This window comes from Myotis brandtii, unplaced genomic scaffold (genome assembly GCF_000412655.1).
Source record: "Myotis brandtii unplaced genomic scaffold, ASM41265v1 scaffold269, whole genome shotgun sequence".
Classification (NCBI taxonomy): domain Eukaryota; kingdom Metazoa; phylum Chordata; class Mammalia; order Chiroptera; family Vespertilionidae; genus Myotis; species Myotis brandtii.
In genome coordinates this window covers 859409-876737 of record NW_005360226.1, presented here as the reverse complement: position 1 = coordinate 876737, position 17329 = coordinate 859409, and the positions used below count along the sequence as shown (strand labels likewise).

The window sequence follows — 17329 nt, the reverse complement described above, 5'->3', positions numbered from 1 at the left end:
AAACTTCTGCGCAGCAAAAGAAACCATCATCAAAGTGAAAAGGAAGCCCACTGTATGGGAGAACATATTCACCAATTATACAGCTGATAAGGGCTTAATTTTCAAAATATATACAGAAGTCATACAACTCAACAAAAGGAAGACAATCCAATTTTAAAAATGGGCAAAGGCCTTGAATAGACACTTCTCCAAAGGGAATATACAGATGGCCAAGAGATGTCTGAAAAAAATGTTCAGTGTCACTTATCGTTAGAGATTTGCAAATTAAAATTACAATGAGGTATCAACTCACACCCACCAGATTGCTATCATCAATAAATCAACAAACAACAAGTACCGGTGAGGATGTGGAGTAAAGGGAACCCTAGTACATGGTTGGAAAGCAGATTGGTGTAGCCACTTTGGAAAATAGTAGAGTTTCCTCAAAAATTAAAAATGAAATTTCCATTTGACCCAAAAATTCCACTTCTGGGAATATATCCTAAGAATCCTGAAGCACCCATCAGAAAGAATCTATGAGCCCTTATGTTCATAGCAGCATTATTTACAATAGCTAAGATCTGGAAATAGCCCAAGCGTCTATCATTTGATGAGTGGATTAAACAGCTGTGGGACATTTACACGATGGAATACTATGCAGCCATAAAATAAGAAGAAAATCTTACCTTTTGCAAAAGCATGAATGGACCTGGAAATTATTATGCTAAGTGAAATAAGCCAGTTAGAGAAAGACAAATAACGTATGATTTCACTTATATGTGGAATCTAATCAACAAAATAATTTAACAAAATAGAAACATAAGCATAGATACATAGAACAGACTGACAGCTATCAGAGGTGAGAGAGGTTGGGGACTGGGTAAAAAAATGAATGTATTAAGCAAAAAAGTATACACACACACACATGTATGACACATAGACATGGACAACAGTATGGTTGGTGATAACCAGAGAGAAGGGGGAAGGAGGTGGAAATGGGCAAAGGGAGAATAAATGGTGGTGGAAAGAGACTTGACTGTGGGTGCTGAGCGCCAGATGCAGTGTGTAGATGATGTTTTATTGAGTTGTACACTTGAGACCTGTATGGTTTTGTTGACCAATTTCACCCCAATACAAGTAAATTCAGTCTAGAAAAGTGTTCCATCTTTTAAGTTTTTAAATTTTCACTCAGCTGCCTCATTATATCTTCTGTTTCTGAGTGAGTCAAAATTATCTTGATACCATTTGTGCAAATTTGTCCATTAAAAACTAGGTTTCCTTGAACTAAACAAATTTGTGTATTCATCACCAGTTTACTGGTTAAAATGACAGAATTTGTTGAGCTAATTTTCTTGGAACTATTTCAAAACAGAGTTCTCTAAGTTCATCTTATATGGAATTGAGTGGGTGTGAGTACATCATGTTTGCGACAGAGACTGACTAGGAGGAAATGAAATAGTTCAGTAATTGTCTTGAAAATTTTAAAAAATGAAGATTTTCTTTATTTTATAATCATACTTCTTTAGCTTGAAGAAAATACTAGCTAAAAACAACCATCATCATCAATAACTAAGCAAAAGAGCAAAAACCAGAACCAAAGCATTTAGAAAAAGGATATAAAGAGAATGGTTAAGAGTTGTATTTTATTTTTATTGTGTAAAATATTCATAGCATAAAACTTACCATTCTTTCTATTTTTACATGCACAATTCAGTAGCTTTAAGTATTTTCATGATGTTGTGTAACTATCCCCACTACTCATTTTCAGAATACTTTATTATCCCAAACAGAAATTCTGTACCCTTTAAACAACAATGCTTACTCTCTGCCCTGCCCCTTCCCCCCCAACCAGTCCCTGGTGACCTCTATTCTTTCTGTCTATGGATTTGCCTATTCTATGTACTTCGTATAAATGAAATCATAGTATATTTGTTCTTTTGTGTCTGGTCTCTTTCACTTAGCATAATGTTTTCAAGGTTGTACATGTTGTAAGAGGTAGCAGAATTCTTTCTTATGGCTAAATTAGAGGCCCGACGCATGAAATTCATGCAAGAGTAGGCCTTCCTTCCCCCAGCTGCCGGCACCGGCTTCCCTCTGGCATCTGGGACCCGGGCTTCCCTTGCAGCCCCAGATTCATCCGGAAGGTTGTCCAGAAGGACGTCTGGTCTAATTAGCATATTATGCTTTTATTATTATAGATAATATTTCAATATACATATACATACAGATTATCCATTCATGGGTTTGATGGACACTTGAGTTGCTTCTATCTTTTGGTTACTGTGAATAAGTGCCACTGTGAACAAAGGTGTACAAATATCTCTTTGAGTCTCTCTTTTCAGTCCTTTGGGGCATATACCTAGAAGGGGAACTGCTGGATCATATGGCAATTCTATGTTTAACTTTCTGTGGAGACACCAAACTGTTTTCCATAGTAGCTATGCCATTTTACATCCCTACCAGCAATGCACCAGGGTTGCTTTTGTTGCAATGCTTTGCTTTGTTGTTGTTGCTGCTGTTGAGTTGAACTCCTTTATATATTACTAGAGGCCCAGTGCATGCATGAAATTTGTGCACTCAGGGGAGGGGTCCCTTTGCCCGGCCTGAGCTCTCTCACAGCCCGGGAGCCTTCGGGGATGTCCGATTGATGGCTTAGGCCTGTTCTCCACGGGGAGTGGGCCTAAGCCATCAGTCAGATATCCTTAGTGCAGCCGTGGAAGCAGGAGAGGCTCCCACCACCACTGCTGCGCTTGCCAGCCATGAGCCTGGCTCAGGGCTTCTAGTTGAGCAGTGCTCCCCCTGTGGAAGTGCACTGACCACCATGGGGCAGTTTCTGTGTTGAGTGTCTGCCCCCTGATGGTCAGTGTGCATCTTAGCAACTGGTTGTTCTACTGTTTGGTCGATTTGCATATTAGCCTTTTATGATATAGGATGGATAGTAATATGATCTACAAATATCTTCTCCCATTCTATGGATTGTCTTTTCACTCTCTCTCTCTCTTTTTTTTTTTTTAGAAATACACTTAACATGTTAACAATGGCAGTTTCTTTTTTTGATATACTTTATTGATTTTTTACAGAGAGGAAGGGAGAAGGATAGAGAGTTAGAAACATTGATGAGAGAGAAACATCGATCAGCTGCCTCCTGCACACACCCCACTGGGGATGTGCCCACAACCAAGGTACATGCCCTTGACCAGAATCAAACCTGGGACCCTTCAGTCCGCAGGCTGACGCTCTATCCACTGAGCCAAACTGGTTAGGGCTCTTTTCACTCTCTTGATAGTGACCTTTGATGCACAAAATTTTTGATATTGATAAAGCCCAACTTATCTGCTTCTTCTTTTATTGCCTGTGCTTTGGTGTCATATAAAAAAAATCATTCTCAAATCCAGTCTCATAAGATTTTTCCTAATGCTTTACCCCAAAAGTTTTATAGTATTGGGTCTTCCAGAACACCCAACTCTGATATTTGGAGGACAAGATCTGTATTGTCTGCCCTGTTTCCAGCAAGCTGCACCAGGAAACATTCTGCCACCCTCACTGCTACCTGCCACAAAGTTGGAGAATGGAAGATGGTAGCCACTACCACTGGGAAAGGTTGAAAATCACCAACATTTACCAGGCTCTCCATTGAACTCTCTACCGGATGCACCAAGTTTTCTACTAGAGTCCAGAGTCAAAATAGTTACTTCAGGCAGTTCCTGTCAGTTCAGTAGTTGTTTAGGTGTAATGAACTGGTCGCCACTCTTCTAAGTCTTTATTTCAGTAAAGTCAAGGTCATGGGGTAAATTTCTTTGTGAGATTGTACCACTGATTCTAGTTGGTCATATGACACATTTATATAATACAAAAACACCCTGAATATGAGTATAGAGAAATTCAATTAAATTGTATTTGCTTCTGAAATGGATATAAATCCAAATTAGGCCAAACAATTTAAATTTATGCAACTTATTTACCTGTAAAAGCCATGAATGGCTCATTCAAAATGCTTTTTTTTTCTTTCATGATAAATAAGTGAAGAAAGAAACGTTTTTTGTTTCATCTGTTCTGTTTTGTAACCAACTTTTTTTGTCAGTTAAGCATAGGCTTAATGAAAAGAAACAATTTGTCCTGTGTCCTACATTTTCACCATTTTTTTCCTCCTGTCAAAATCATCTTCAACTTTGAATGTTAAAAACAATGACAACAATAATAACAAACCAGTGAGAGAATTACATGTTTCTTATGAGGGAGAAAACTTTATAACTTTAGCATAAAGACAGTGAATCTTGGAGCTTTCCACCTGAAAAACTTCTTTAAACTTTCAGAAAACACACTTGCAGCAGCTTCTTTCTGAATTGCTAACATTTCCCACGTTCTAGTTGTGGGTTGCCTATCTCCTAATATCTGGTTCAAAATGTTCTTATTCATGTTTTACTTCTGAAAAATAACAAAATAGATGTTCAGGGGTTAGTATTGTGTTTAATAATAAATTTGTTACCTTTTTTTTTTTAAAGAAGAATTTCACCTGTGATGTAATGACTATATATGTCTTTTTATCAAACAAGCAGATTTCCTGCTAGCAAGAGGGCGCTTCCACACTTGAAGAGAATCCCCTGGGTGAGGCTGGAGAGCAAAGCTTTTTTTTTTTTTTTTTTTTTTTTGCAAATCCTTGTGATATTTTCTCTGGAACTTTCTCCAGAACTTTCAAGAGAAAGACTTCTAGAACTTTCTCCCTCCCGGCTATTACTGCAATTCCCTTAGGTGTAGCCTCTCCTCCCCTCTTCTCCTGGCTAAAGGAACAAAACTATATGTGATCGGTTTCTCTTGAAGCTTTCTAAGAAGAAAAGATACCCACAAGCACTGAACATGGAGAATGAGGGCTATTGGTTTCAGCCATTAAGAAAATGTGTCTATCCAAAACTCCTTTTTAGCTGCTGCCATTTCTGTCCCCATAGAGTGAGGCTGTCTGCCCAGGGACCCTGGGCTCAGCTGCTCTCTTGAGGGAGCCTCCTGTCCGGCCCAGGTAATGGCCTCCAGCGTGCTGTCCACAAGCCCCATGGCAGAGGCTGTGAGGGCCCAAGCTGTTTCACTTCTGCCTCCCGCCGGCCAGCTGGCCCCTCCCTCCTCTCTCCCATCGCCAGCTCACCTCCCCCTCTTCCTTACACTTCTCCCACATGTGTCCTGTTCTCCCCTTCCTCTCTATCTGCTCTCCTCAGAAGTTCGCTTACGAAGCAAAGTTGTAACTTTGAATTCCTGTTTTTTCCAACCACCCTCATGTGACAGGATATCTCCTTATTGGAGGTTTTCCCTAATTTGAGAAGCCCTTTAAAAGTGAGAGCGTCCTCCACCCTTCTTTTCAGCTGGGCTGCTCTGAGGATTGAGCAGGGGAAGGGGTGACCCAGTACCCTCCTGGCTTTGATTCTTGGGCTCGCCTTCCTCTCCATCACTGGAAGACAGGACACACCCTGGGCCATGAGGCTGCCCCTGCTCCTGACTTTGCTGCTTCTCATTCCAGTGGCTGTGCAGCTGTTGGGTAAGTGGCTCTGGGTGGCCTGGGTCTATGGCACCGCCTTTTTTTTTTGGTCATTGTCAACGGATTCCTTTCCATACCTGTGCTGAGGAGGAGAGCACAACTCCCCTGCGCCACCAGCTCTGCAGCCGCCCAGCTCTGCAGGGAACCTGTGGCCTCTGCCTGGACGCCAGGTCTGGGGCCTGGGCAGGGGCAGGGGCGCTGCTTCTCATGCCAGAGGTGCCCTGAGCCCCAGGGAACCCCTGTCCTGCTCCTGACTCCTCTCATCAACCTTGTTCCTTCCCTGCTGTATCCTTAGAGGGAGTCCTTCTGTAGTCTGTGCAGCTACTTTCATTTCACAATATTCCTGTCTAACCCCAAACATCTGGGTGTTTCTGGCTGAAGGAGGTGCAGCTCTGGTGTCTGTCCTCATCGGAGAGCTAAGGACAGGGTCACAGATCTGCCCCCACAGACATTCCAGGTCATTTCCACAATTTGTCTTTTTTTTTTTCTGTGAACTGTATTAATCATTCATAGTTTTTATTGCTAGAAAGTTCATCCTTATCTGGAGTCCAAGTGGTTCAAACTGATTTATTCCTTTTTTTTTTCCTCCTTCTTCTTCTTCTTTTTTTTTCTGGAGACTAGTGATTACTCACGAGCTTTTCAAATTCTCAAAGACATCATTTCTATTTCTTTAGGTCGGTGATTTTGAACCTATTTCATCTCATGGCACACAAAAACTACTACAATTCTGCCGCACACCAAAAAGTATCATTTTTGCCTATCTGGCAAAAAAAAAAAATAGGTATAATTTGATTCATTCACGCTCGATGGCTATTGTGTTGCCTGTTGTCATTTTTTGTTTGGCAATCCAAGGGAAAAGAGTTCAGTGCCCCTAACTAAATAGTCAAGTATTGCGTGTTCCAAAAATTCTTGCAGCTCACCAGTTGAAAGTCACTGCTTTACATTTAACCCGCTAAAACTTCAGAACGAGAGTGCCTGCAAGAGATTTTACTCCCAGTTCTCTCTCTCTTTCTGATCATAAATGATTTTTATTAAATAATGCATATTCTTGTGATTCAAAATCATATATTAAAAAAATTATATACCTAATGAAAATAGATATGAATGTGTTTTTATTTAAGATTGTTATAATAAAAAGTAGACATTTAGAAGGTATTTGTCTCATTTTAGAAAACACAGGCTTTAAGGATTAAAGATAACTTTCCAAACTCATTGCCTGGATGGGGCTTTTCTTTCTAAAATTAATGTTAATTTTCTATTGTTGTCTCATCAGCTCATGATTTTTTTGGTATAAAAAATTTAGAAAGTTTCCAGTTCTCTTTTGAGATAAGGAGGGATTCAACTCTGAATATTTGATTCCTGACTCCCCTTCATTTCTCTCAAACCTACCAACACTGACTGCCACGGTGCCAATGGCACTCCACGTGCTGCTGCAATGGTGGGGGCAGGACTGGGGGGACATGGGTAAGTCGGAAGCTCCCATATAATCGGGAAGCTTTTCAGGGAGAGAGTATTTGATCACGGAAAATGTTCAATTGTAATGAGCATTAAGTCGTAGTATTATGAAAACACAGGCGAAGGCAGTGTGGTTTGCACCCTGCCAGGCAGCTACTTAATATCTTTGTGCTTTGGTTTCCCTGTTGGTAACATGGGGAGCTTATTAATATGCCTGCCCCATCCGTTGTTCAATGAGCGTTAGCTATTGAAAGCAGTGACCTTTCCCCCATAGTAGTAATCAATTGTCTAACAAAGCAATATATTAAGTATTTAGGAAGAGGTTTCCCAAGAAACCAGGCTGAGAAAAGATTCCTAGAGCCTGAGGAGATAATTTCACCTTAATCTTGGCGGCAAAGCTATTCAGAACTCAGTCAGTAAGTGGTGCTGAAGGCCAGCAGCTCCGTGCTGTGGAGACCGCAGCATGGGATTAGACATCAGTGTCCATCTTGAAAGCTTGTTTGTGCAGGAGGGTTAACATATCTTCCAAGGGTGCGCTGTCTCCAATGGAAGAGTCTGCTTAGGAGAAAGTTCCCTGTCACTAAACGTCTTCACACAGAAGCTGGATGACCAGTTCGAGGGCAGGGCTGTGTCTGGAGCCCAGACTCTAACTCAGCTCAGTGCAATCCTATATAATAAAAGCCTAATATGCAAATCGACCGAACAGCAGAATGACCAGTTGCTATGATGTGCACTAACCACCAGGAGGCAGACACTCAACCCAGGAGCTGTCCCCAGCCCACAGGCCCCAGAACAGCCAAGGTGTGCGGGGCAGGGGGAGGGGGGCATCCCCCACAGATTGGCCCTGATCATTGGCCAGGCCTAGGGATCCTACCCATGCATGAATTTCATAGCCTAATATGCAAATCGACCGAACAGCAGAATGACCAGTTGCTATGATGTGCACTAACCACCAGGGGGCAGACACTCAACCCAGGAGTTGTCTTCAGCCCACAGGCCCCAGGACAGCCAAGGCGTGTGGGGCTGGGGTTGGGGGCATCCCCCACAGATTGACCCTGATCGCTGGCCGGGCCTAGGGATCCTACCCACGCATGATTAGGCCTAGGGATCCTACCCATGCATGAATTTCATGCATCAGGCCTCTGGTCCTATATAATAAAAGCCTAATTTGCAAATCGACCGAACGGCGGAATGACTGATCACTATGACATGCACTGACCACCAGGGGGCAGATGCTTAACACAGGAGCTGTCCCCACCCTGCAGGCCTCACCAGTCGCCTTGCAGAGGGAGCGATCAGCAGTGGCGGCAGGGGGCAGGGCCGGCAAGTGGGTGGCGCCACACCAGGGGGCAGATGCTTAACACAGGAGCTGTCCCCATCCTGCAGGCCTCACCAGTCGCCCCGCAGAGGGAGGCGACTGGCAGTGGCGGCAGGGGGCAGGGCCGGAGAGTGGGTGGCACCTGGCCAGACAAGGTGGGTGCAAGTAGGGGACCCCAATCACTCCACCGGTCACCCCACAGATAGGCCCTGATTGTTGGCCAGGCCTAGGGACCCTATCCTTGCATGAATTTCATGCACCAGGCCTCTAACAGAAACATAATAGGCCACATTACATTGCCACATTAGAAAAAGTAAAGAGGCCGGGGTGGCTCATTTGGTTGAGCATCGTCCCCTGCACTAAGAGATTGCCAGTTGTATTCTGGCCAAGGCACATGCCCAGGCTGTGGGTTCCATCCCCAGTAGGGGATGTTCAGAAGGCAGCCAATTGAAGTTTCTTTCTCTCTCTTCCTCTCCTTGCCTCTCTTTCTCTAAAAATCAATAAAAACGTACTTTTTTAAAAAGTAAAATGAAACAAGTGACATTGAGTTTATGAATATATTTTATCTAACTCAATATATCCAAAATATTCTTAGTCAACATTAAAAATTAAAATCACATGCCCAGGTTGTGGGTTCCATCCCCAGTAGGGGATGTTCAGGAGGCAGCCAATTGAAGTTTCTCTCTCTCCCTCTCCCTGCCTCTCTTTCTCTAAAAATCAATAAAAACATACTTTTTAAAAAAGTAAAAAGAAACAAGTGACATTGATTTCATGAATATATTTTATCTAACCCAATATATCCAAAATATTTTTAGTCAACATTAAAAATTAAAAGTTCAAAACATGAGATGTATTCTACAGTTTAGAGCACATCTGAATTCAGACTGGCCTTGTATCAAGTATGCTGCAGACCTCTGGGGCTCTGGATACCACATTGGGCAGCACACATACAGCCCCTATTTTTCTTTAAACCGACTGTTAATGCTTTAGGGGGAAAAGTGTTCCTTAATTTGCTTAGGAATTTTTCCCTCCTTGAGACGGCAAGATACCTTACTCTGATGAATGTCTTCCTCTTGATAGGCATAAATATGGGAGCACCAGGGAGGTGCTCACATCTATTTAGTTAGAGAATAAAAAACAAACAAACAAACAAACATGGGCAAGGGAGCCCCTTCCAGTTTTTTGGGTTTTTTGAGATTATAATTTTTATTCTACCTTTTCTTGGCTTAAGTGGCACATGATCAGAGGTGTTTGAATAAAAGCAGAATACCTGCTTAGTTAGCAGGAGACGGTCGGGTGTATGAAACCCCTCCCTGGTTCTTTATTTATTAAGAAAACCCACGGAAAGGTCTCCCTTCTTCCTTGTGGGTTAATTTCTTTTTCATTCAAAACCCTTTCTCCCACATCTCTGAGAGCAGCCCACATCATCAGCACCGTGAATATCCATGCCACACCCAGCAGGCCAAGCTTAACAGGAGCCACTCCCCCCCCCCCCCTTTTTTTTTAATTCAGAGAGAGAGAGAGAGAGAGAGAGAGAGAGAGAGAGAAACATAGATTTGTTGTTCCACACATTCATTGGCTGATTTTTTTTTTAATCCTCACCTGAGGATATGCTTTTCATTGATTCTAGAGAGAGAGGAAGGGAGAGGGAGAAAGAGAGAAACATTGATCAGTTGCCACACCCACAAACCCCAAATGGGATCAAACCCACAACCTGGGTATGTGCCCTGACCAGGAATTGAACATCATGACCCTTCAGTGCACGGGAGGATGCTCTAACCATTGAGAACACTGGCCAGAGCTCATTGGCTGATTCTTGTAGACGCCCTCTCCGGGGGAATGAACCCTCAACCTTGACGTATCTGGACAACACTGAGCTGCCTGACCAGGCCCCCTTCTTACTCTTCTTGCTCTGCTATCTTTTTAGCACAAAGAACTGCATTCAGTGTTGATGTTTGGATTTCAGCGGGGATATAATCAAAGTAGAGATACAGTGAAAGTTACTTAGATGCCGAGATTGGACCACAGCAGAGAAGTTTAGCTTGAAATGGCCTGGTTTGGCTCATTGGCAATGGTGTTTTGGTAAACTCAACAGTTCGTTCTCAGAAGAAAAAAAGCATTGATTTGTGCCATTTACCGATTTTCATGATGTAACCCTCCCACCATGGTTGATTTCAAACTACCAATGTGGGGTCCTTGGGGGCAGAGTGGGGAGAGATGCCAGGAGCAGGTTCTCACTGGTGAAAGTGAAAAAAAAAATAGTGTAAATTTGATCTCTAGCCCAGACCCATGCTGCATCCAGCCTCCTTGGTTTATGGTTAAAAAAATTGGGTTCCTGACAGGTGAAGTGATCTTTCCAGGGTCTCACAGCTAGTTAGTGAAGCAGCCGGTTTTGTACTCAGAATCCTGACTTCCAATGGAGAGTTTTATTAAAAAGAAGCAATGCTTCTCTTCCTCCAGGTCCTTCAACTTTCCTTCATAAAATTTAGAGTTCAGACCCTGGACACATCCAGAACGGAACATGATAATCCCATTGTGATATGACCTGAACAGGGAAGGGGGCAAACCAGTGTATCTGTGGTGTCCTTAGTTATATCAAAGTTGTTATATGGAAGAGGCGATGGATCTGCTTTGTGTCAGCACACACATTGGAGAGAGAGTGCTATCTAGAATTAGAGGATGCATTAGATTTGCAATTCTTTGACTAGTCATGTGACTTCACATCTGAACTTTAATTTTCTCATCTCTAGTGTAAATAAAAATTAATAATAAACATAGTCTATGTTTAAAAAGAAGCAATTCATATTTGCTGAATGAATGATTGATTGGTTTAATATCAATGTAGGATTTCTTCAAGAAATAATTCCCCACTGCCATTCCCTTACTAGTTTTAATGTTCACAAGATTTTCCTTTTAATATTTCTACTTTTCTTTATTTCTATTCTCTCATCTTTCTGCAGTTGTTGAGCAAAACCAAGTTCTTGTCATCTTTCATTTGTAATTACTCTTATATTTTTCTGTTTTTCTTGTTATTGTTGTGAACCACATCAGATGTTTCTATAATCTGTGTGTGGAGGATATTGCAGATATTGGTAAAATAATTGCTTTGTTGCATGCATTTTGGTGTCTTCTAAGAGTGTTGGACCTAATTTCTAAGTAGGAAAGTCATCACAGGTTAAATGTGAACTTTAAGTAATCAAAAGTGCTCAATCTCAACTAAAGACAGGGAGGTGGGATCATAGTTATCCTTCAATGCTCACAACCTACAGCCTGGCCTCTGAGACAGAACCTTGAGCGACTAAGGGAGAACTAGGTCTCAGAGGCCCCAAGGTGAGTTGAACCTAGGAAAGCAGCTTCTGAAGTAGTGTGTATCGTCACAGCAGAGAGGGAGAAAACTGATGTCACAATGAGAACGGTAGTGACATCTTGCCTCTTGGCTATCATCAAGCATAGTTGGATGAAAAAAAATGTATGGTTAGGTTGGTCCCCAAAGGAGAGCAGTGAAAATCAGGTTGAACAAAAGTGAGAGTAGACGGAGATAAAAAGACAAGGACCTTTTCCAAAGGAATTGAAACTGACATCAAAAGAAGAAATAATTTGAAGATAAAGTGTTCCAATTACAAACCAAATAAACGTCACAGGGCACTTTCGGATCCTTAACCACATGAATTAATCACTTTCAGATCCTTCATCAGATCCTTACGACAACCCCTTGAGGTGGGATGGGTAGGTATTACTATCTACCTTTTCCTACATGAAAAGCTGAGGCTTAGCAGTCAACTAGCCAGGAAGACCAGAGCTCATGCTTGATCACGGTCTTCTGGCTCTGAGGCTAAGCAGCAGATCTAATTCACCAGCTGGGTGTGTTGATCAAGAAAGACATAATGGGCTTCAAAACTACAGTATGTGGAGGGAGGACTCAGTCACTTTATCAATTGTTAGACTTTTCACTTGGACCAGGAAGGGAGGGCATTGACATTGGAGTGTTTACTACATGCAAACGACACGTTGTGCACTTTATGTAAATTATTTCATTTAGAAATTCACAGCAACTCTGTCCGAAAGCATCATGGCCCCCAGTTTACTGATGAGCAAACTGAGGCCAGAATGATTAATGTAACCCAGACAACATAGCTAGTAAATGGTGGAACCAGAATTTGACCACAAGTTTGCTGACCCGGAAGAGCATACCTCTCTCCATCGCATCACCTATGTCCTGAGGGTGGAAACCCTGGTTCTCCATTGTCCTTGTCCTTCTGTCCCTCTGTCTGGGCTGCTGCGCAGCTCTCTGTTTTCTCTAGTTTCATCCTGTTCTGAACCCTTTCACACTTTCCAAGTTAATGATAATAATGAACTAACATGTATCAAGCGAGTTTCTTTGTGTCAGAAATGTTCTAAGCACTTTATTTGGATGATCTCATTTAATTCTCACAACAACCAGCAGGTCCTGTTATTTTGCCTTTATTTTTCAGATGGGAGAAAAGTAAGAACAGAGTAGTTTAGAAACTTGACTAAGGTCACACAGCCAGTTAGCAGGGAAGCTCTGATTATGTCATGATCAGGTTGAAATGATACATAAAGATTATTTTTTAATCTTCACCCAAGGATATTTTCTCCCATTGGTTTCAGAGAGTGGAAGGAAGGGAAGGAGGTATGGAGGGAGGGATGAGGGGGGGGGAGAGAGAGAGAGAGGGAGAGAGAGAGAGAGAGAAAGAGAGAGAGAGAGAGAGAGAGAGAGAGAGAGAGATCCATTGGTTGCCTCCTGCACACACGGTCAGGACTAGGGATTGAACCTGCAACCACATGCCCTGACCGGGAATGGAACCTGAGGCCTACTGGTGCACAGGACGACACTCTAACCCACTGAGCCACACTGGCCGGCTGCACTGAGACATGATGCATAAAGATTAATTCATTAGTTAGAATGGCTCTGAATGGAAGAAGAAAGAGTGGCGTAGTGTCAGGCTTTGCTTCTCTTAAAATTGGGGGAGAAGCTGGCATTTTGAGTTTGAAGATATAGGAGAGAAAGAGGATAGTGAGTGGAGAGGCCGGAGGGAATGGGATCCAGGACACAGGTGAAAAGAACAGGAGGCTGAGGGAGACCTGCTGAGATGGGAGTGAAGGAACCCAGGAAGGGTGTAGATATTCCTATCTTTAGGGAGGAAGGCGGGAAGTTGGCAGTTTTCATACTCCTGGCTCCTGTTTTCCTCCTGGAGGTCACAACCCATATTGATGCATGTTTGTACCTCCCAGATGGGCAAATGCAGTGACTTAAAATAGTAGGTTCTCTGAATATTTGATGAGTTAGTGATAGATTGAAGTGAAAAATAAAATAAAAATTTCCTTTAATCTTTTGTTCAGTATTGTAAAACCTAGCACTGTGATCCCAGTTTTCCCTCTGCTCCCAGCAGTGGGCATAGTTTTTTGGTTTGTTTGTTTTTGTTTGCATGTACTAGGTACTTGATAAATATTTGTTTTTTACTTAATTTCAGATCTCTGGGGACACATATGTGGGTTTTACATACAGTGACAGGCTCAGAGACAGATTTCTTTTTTGGGGGTTGGTCAAGACTGACCCTTTACAACAATGTGAATGGTTTATTTGGGAGGTGGTCCCAGGAAACACTGGAAGAGGAGGGGGCAGTGAGACCAGAGCGAAGGCGCTGGTAAGGGGCCAGTGACCCCTGTGGACACTGGAGCTGAGCCCTGCTGGGTGTTCTGGGCCTCAGAGTCATTCCCCCTGAGGGCAAGGACTTGGGTGTTTATTCATCAACCCCCGTTGATCACTGGCGAAGGGCTTCTCTACTTGTAGGTGGCATTAGTTCTCGGATTCTTCTTGTCCCCACAGTGTGTGGGTACAGGGGGCTCTGATGGCCAGAAAATGCCCCCGGGCCCAGCGGTGTGGTGTAGTGCTGTCCCTGAGGACTGGGGCTGGCATGCACTAAACCGGCAAAAGGCAAGAAGACACAGTGGAATTCTGACAGTATTTGCTACAAAACACCCATTTACTTTACTCTTATCCAGCTCCTTTATCTTCCAGAAGTTATTTTCCTCTTCTTACTCATGTCAGCATTTTATTTATTGACAGGGAAAATCTAAACATGTATAAGGGAATATAGCATATATCCAAATGGTCCCCTTTAATAACCTAATAATCTTCTTTGGTGGTAAGTTTGGCAATTTAATTACTTGCTCAATGTTATGGAATCATTTAAAACCCACTTAAAAGAAAATTCACACCCATGTTACTGCATGCCAGTTATTTTGAACCTGAGATATTGGGTTGAAGTGGATTGCTTCTTGCCTCAATGTATTTTGACCTTTGATGTTCTGCCCTTGAATTAATCACAGTGTGAGCTCATGGTGGCAGGGAACCTGTCTCTCGCTTTGTCACCAGCGTGCCACCGGGCACATACGTGTTGAAGGGTATGTGTGAGGTTAGCAAGATAGAGTTAAGACGGAAGGACGTTCTCTTCAATTCTGTAAATAAATTTCTGATGTGTGTTAAAAAAAAGAGGAAACACACATTTTAGTCCGTAAATGAAATTGCAGATAAATTAATCTAGCTGTCCAACTGCCCTCATTTGCTCAGCTTTTTTGCAATATTTTAATTACAGCATAATTAACATAAACAAAATGTAGAATATTTATACATATGGGGTGGGCAAAAATAGGTTTACAGTTGTGAATGTGCAAAACACAGAGTTTATTCTTATATTACTATTTTAATTGTTTTATTATTTTCCGTGCAAACAACTATAAACCTACTTTTGCCCACCCCCATGTAAAACAAAAATGTAGTTCATAGTGGCAAAAAGGTCGCCAGCTGCTTTTTGGTCAAGGCTGCTTTTTGGTCAGAGACGGTGCACAGAACAGTGATAAAAGCTGTTGTCTAGCTGGGGAGAAGAATAATGTATGAATGTAGGAACATAAAATGATAATTTTACATTTCCTTGTATTGTCTGGCAAAGGCAATATCAAACTTGCACTGCTTCCTAGTGTTAAAGATAAATACAGGAAACAAGAATAGATAAGTTTGTTTTGAAATAGAAGCTTTTCATTTCCAAGTACTCCTTTTATAAGTACAAACATTTATAAATTGCTCTTCAGTGCAAATAAACTTTCAGGGGGAAAACTAATATTAAATAGACTGCTAACCAGTAATCAATTATTAAATAAAATAATGTATCTGGGTTACTGGGGAACATGCTTCAGATTTAATAAAAACTCTTTCATTCATTCAACTATTACTTGTTGAGAGACTATTATGCTCCAAAAAAGAGAGAATACAGTATTAAACCAGAAAGATAAAGTCTCTCTACTCATGGAATTTATATTCCATCAGGGAGACCAGATAAAACATAAGTAAATAAAATTTTTTAGAAAGGATATATTTTAAGATGGTTATGAATATTATATAGAAAGTAAAAGTAAAATTAGGACAGTCAGCTTGCTAAGCTTAACACATGAGCTGGGACCTTCCTGAGCATCCAAGAAGCGGGAACTTGAGATATGAAGCTTCGAAAGTGGCGTTTGAGGAACAGTAAGGTCCTGTGGCTGGAGGTGGTGAGAGAGGGAGAGGGAGGCGATTAGGGCAGAGGGGGAGGCCTGCTGGATCCTGCCCCGCTGGTGAGCTGTGATGTGGAGGCTGGTTATTTTTCCCTGTGTGCAATAGTACACTCTTCAAGGGTTTAAAGTGTTGGGACAATGGCGTTTAAAACAAAATCTCCCAACCTAGGAAACCTCTCCACAAAGGCAGAAGAAAAAGAAATCAATTTTATTACTGAATAAGCATTCACATCACAGGCAATCTGCTAAAGAGACTGCATAGGCAGAAATCTAAGTATAGCTAAGTGGAAACCACCCTTTACATTAGTTTGTTTTGCCAATTGTTTTGCAATTTGGAGTCAGGTGATAAGTTAGATCAGTCTTACCCAGGAAACTGGGAGGTTTGGCGTTATCTTCTTTGACAATTTCATTTCAAAGACAAGAAGACCAGAGCAAGACCATAGTGGAGTGGTCTAGGATGGTAGCAGTGGAGATGGAGGGAAAGAATGGATTAGGGCAGTGGTCGGCAAACTGCGGCTCTCGAGCCACATGCGGCTCTTTGGCCCCTTGAGTGTGGCTCTTCCACAAAATACCGACTTCTGCGCATAGCCACACTCAAGGGGCCAAAGAGCTGCATGCGGCTCACGAGCTGCAGTTTGCCGACCACTGGATTAGGGGATATGGTTCTTCATACTCAGGGTTCTCCAGAGAAATAGAACTCTGGTGTGTGTGTGTGTGTGTGTGTGTGTGTGTATCTGTCTATCCTTCAAGAGATAGTGTTTTTAAGCAATTGGCTTATGCAATCATGGAGGCTGGCTATTCCAAAATCTACAGGGGTAGACTGACATGCTAGGAACTCAGCAAAGAGGTGATATGTCAGTTCAAGTCCAAAGGCAGTCTAGAGGTTGAATTTCCTCTTCTTCAAGGATCTCAGTCTGTTTTCTCTGAAGGCCTTCAACTGATTGGATGAGACCTACCCACAGAATGGAGGAGAATCTGTTTTACTCAAACCTTCTTGATTTAAATGTTAACCTTATCTAAAAAGCAAAACAAAACAAAAACCAAACAAAAATATCATAACAACAACATCTAGATGAGTTTGACCAAAAATTTATGTACCGAGAGCTAGCCAGGTTAACACATACAATTAACGTAGTATATTAAGAGGTACAGCCAATAGAGTCTGCTTTTGTTGTAGAAAGGAAAGGAAAACTGAGAATCCAGGATTACTCCTAGGTTTTTGGCTTATGGATCTGGGTGGATTGATGGTACCATTCATGAGAAAGAGAATATTGAATGTTTGTGCATTAAATACCATCATATTTAGATTAAAATTAGGATGAAACTACACATGAAAATTAAGTACATGAAATAAAAGTCAAATAAGTATAAAAACCTCTGCCCGAACCGGTTTGGCTCAGTGGATAGAGCGTCGGCCTGCGGACTGAAGGATCCCAGGTTCGATTCTGCTCAAGGGCATGTACCTTGGTTGCGGGCACATCCCCAGT

General features: G+C 42.0%; 1 protein-coding gene across 1 annotated transcript in view; it reads left to right on the top strand.

Moving 5' to 3' along the window:
• The first annotated feature begins 5304 nt into the window (after nucleotides 1–5304).
• The window catches only part of MRC1 (mannose receptor, C type 1), a 93327-nt gene continuing 81302 nt past the window's right edge, over nucleotides 5305–17329 (top strand). Inside the window, exon 1 of the mRNA XM_005868446.2 lies at nucleotides 5305–5500. Coding sequence (XP_005868508.1) covers nucleotides 5440–5500 — 61 coding nt within the window. The 5' untranslated portion in view covers nucleotides 5305–5439. The remainder of the gene's footprint in view (nucleotides 5501–17329) is intronic.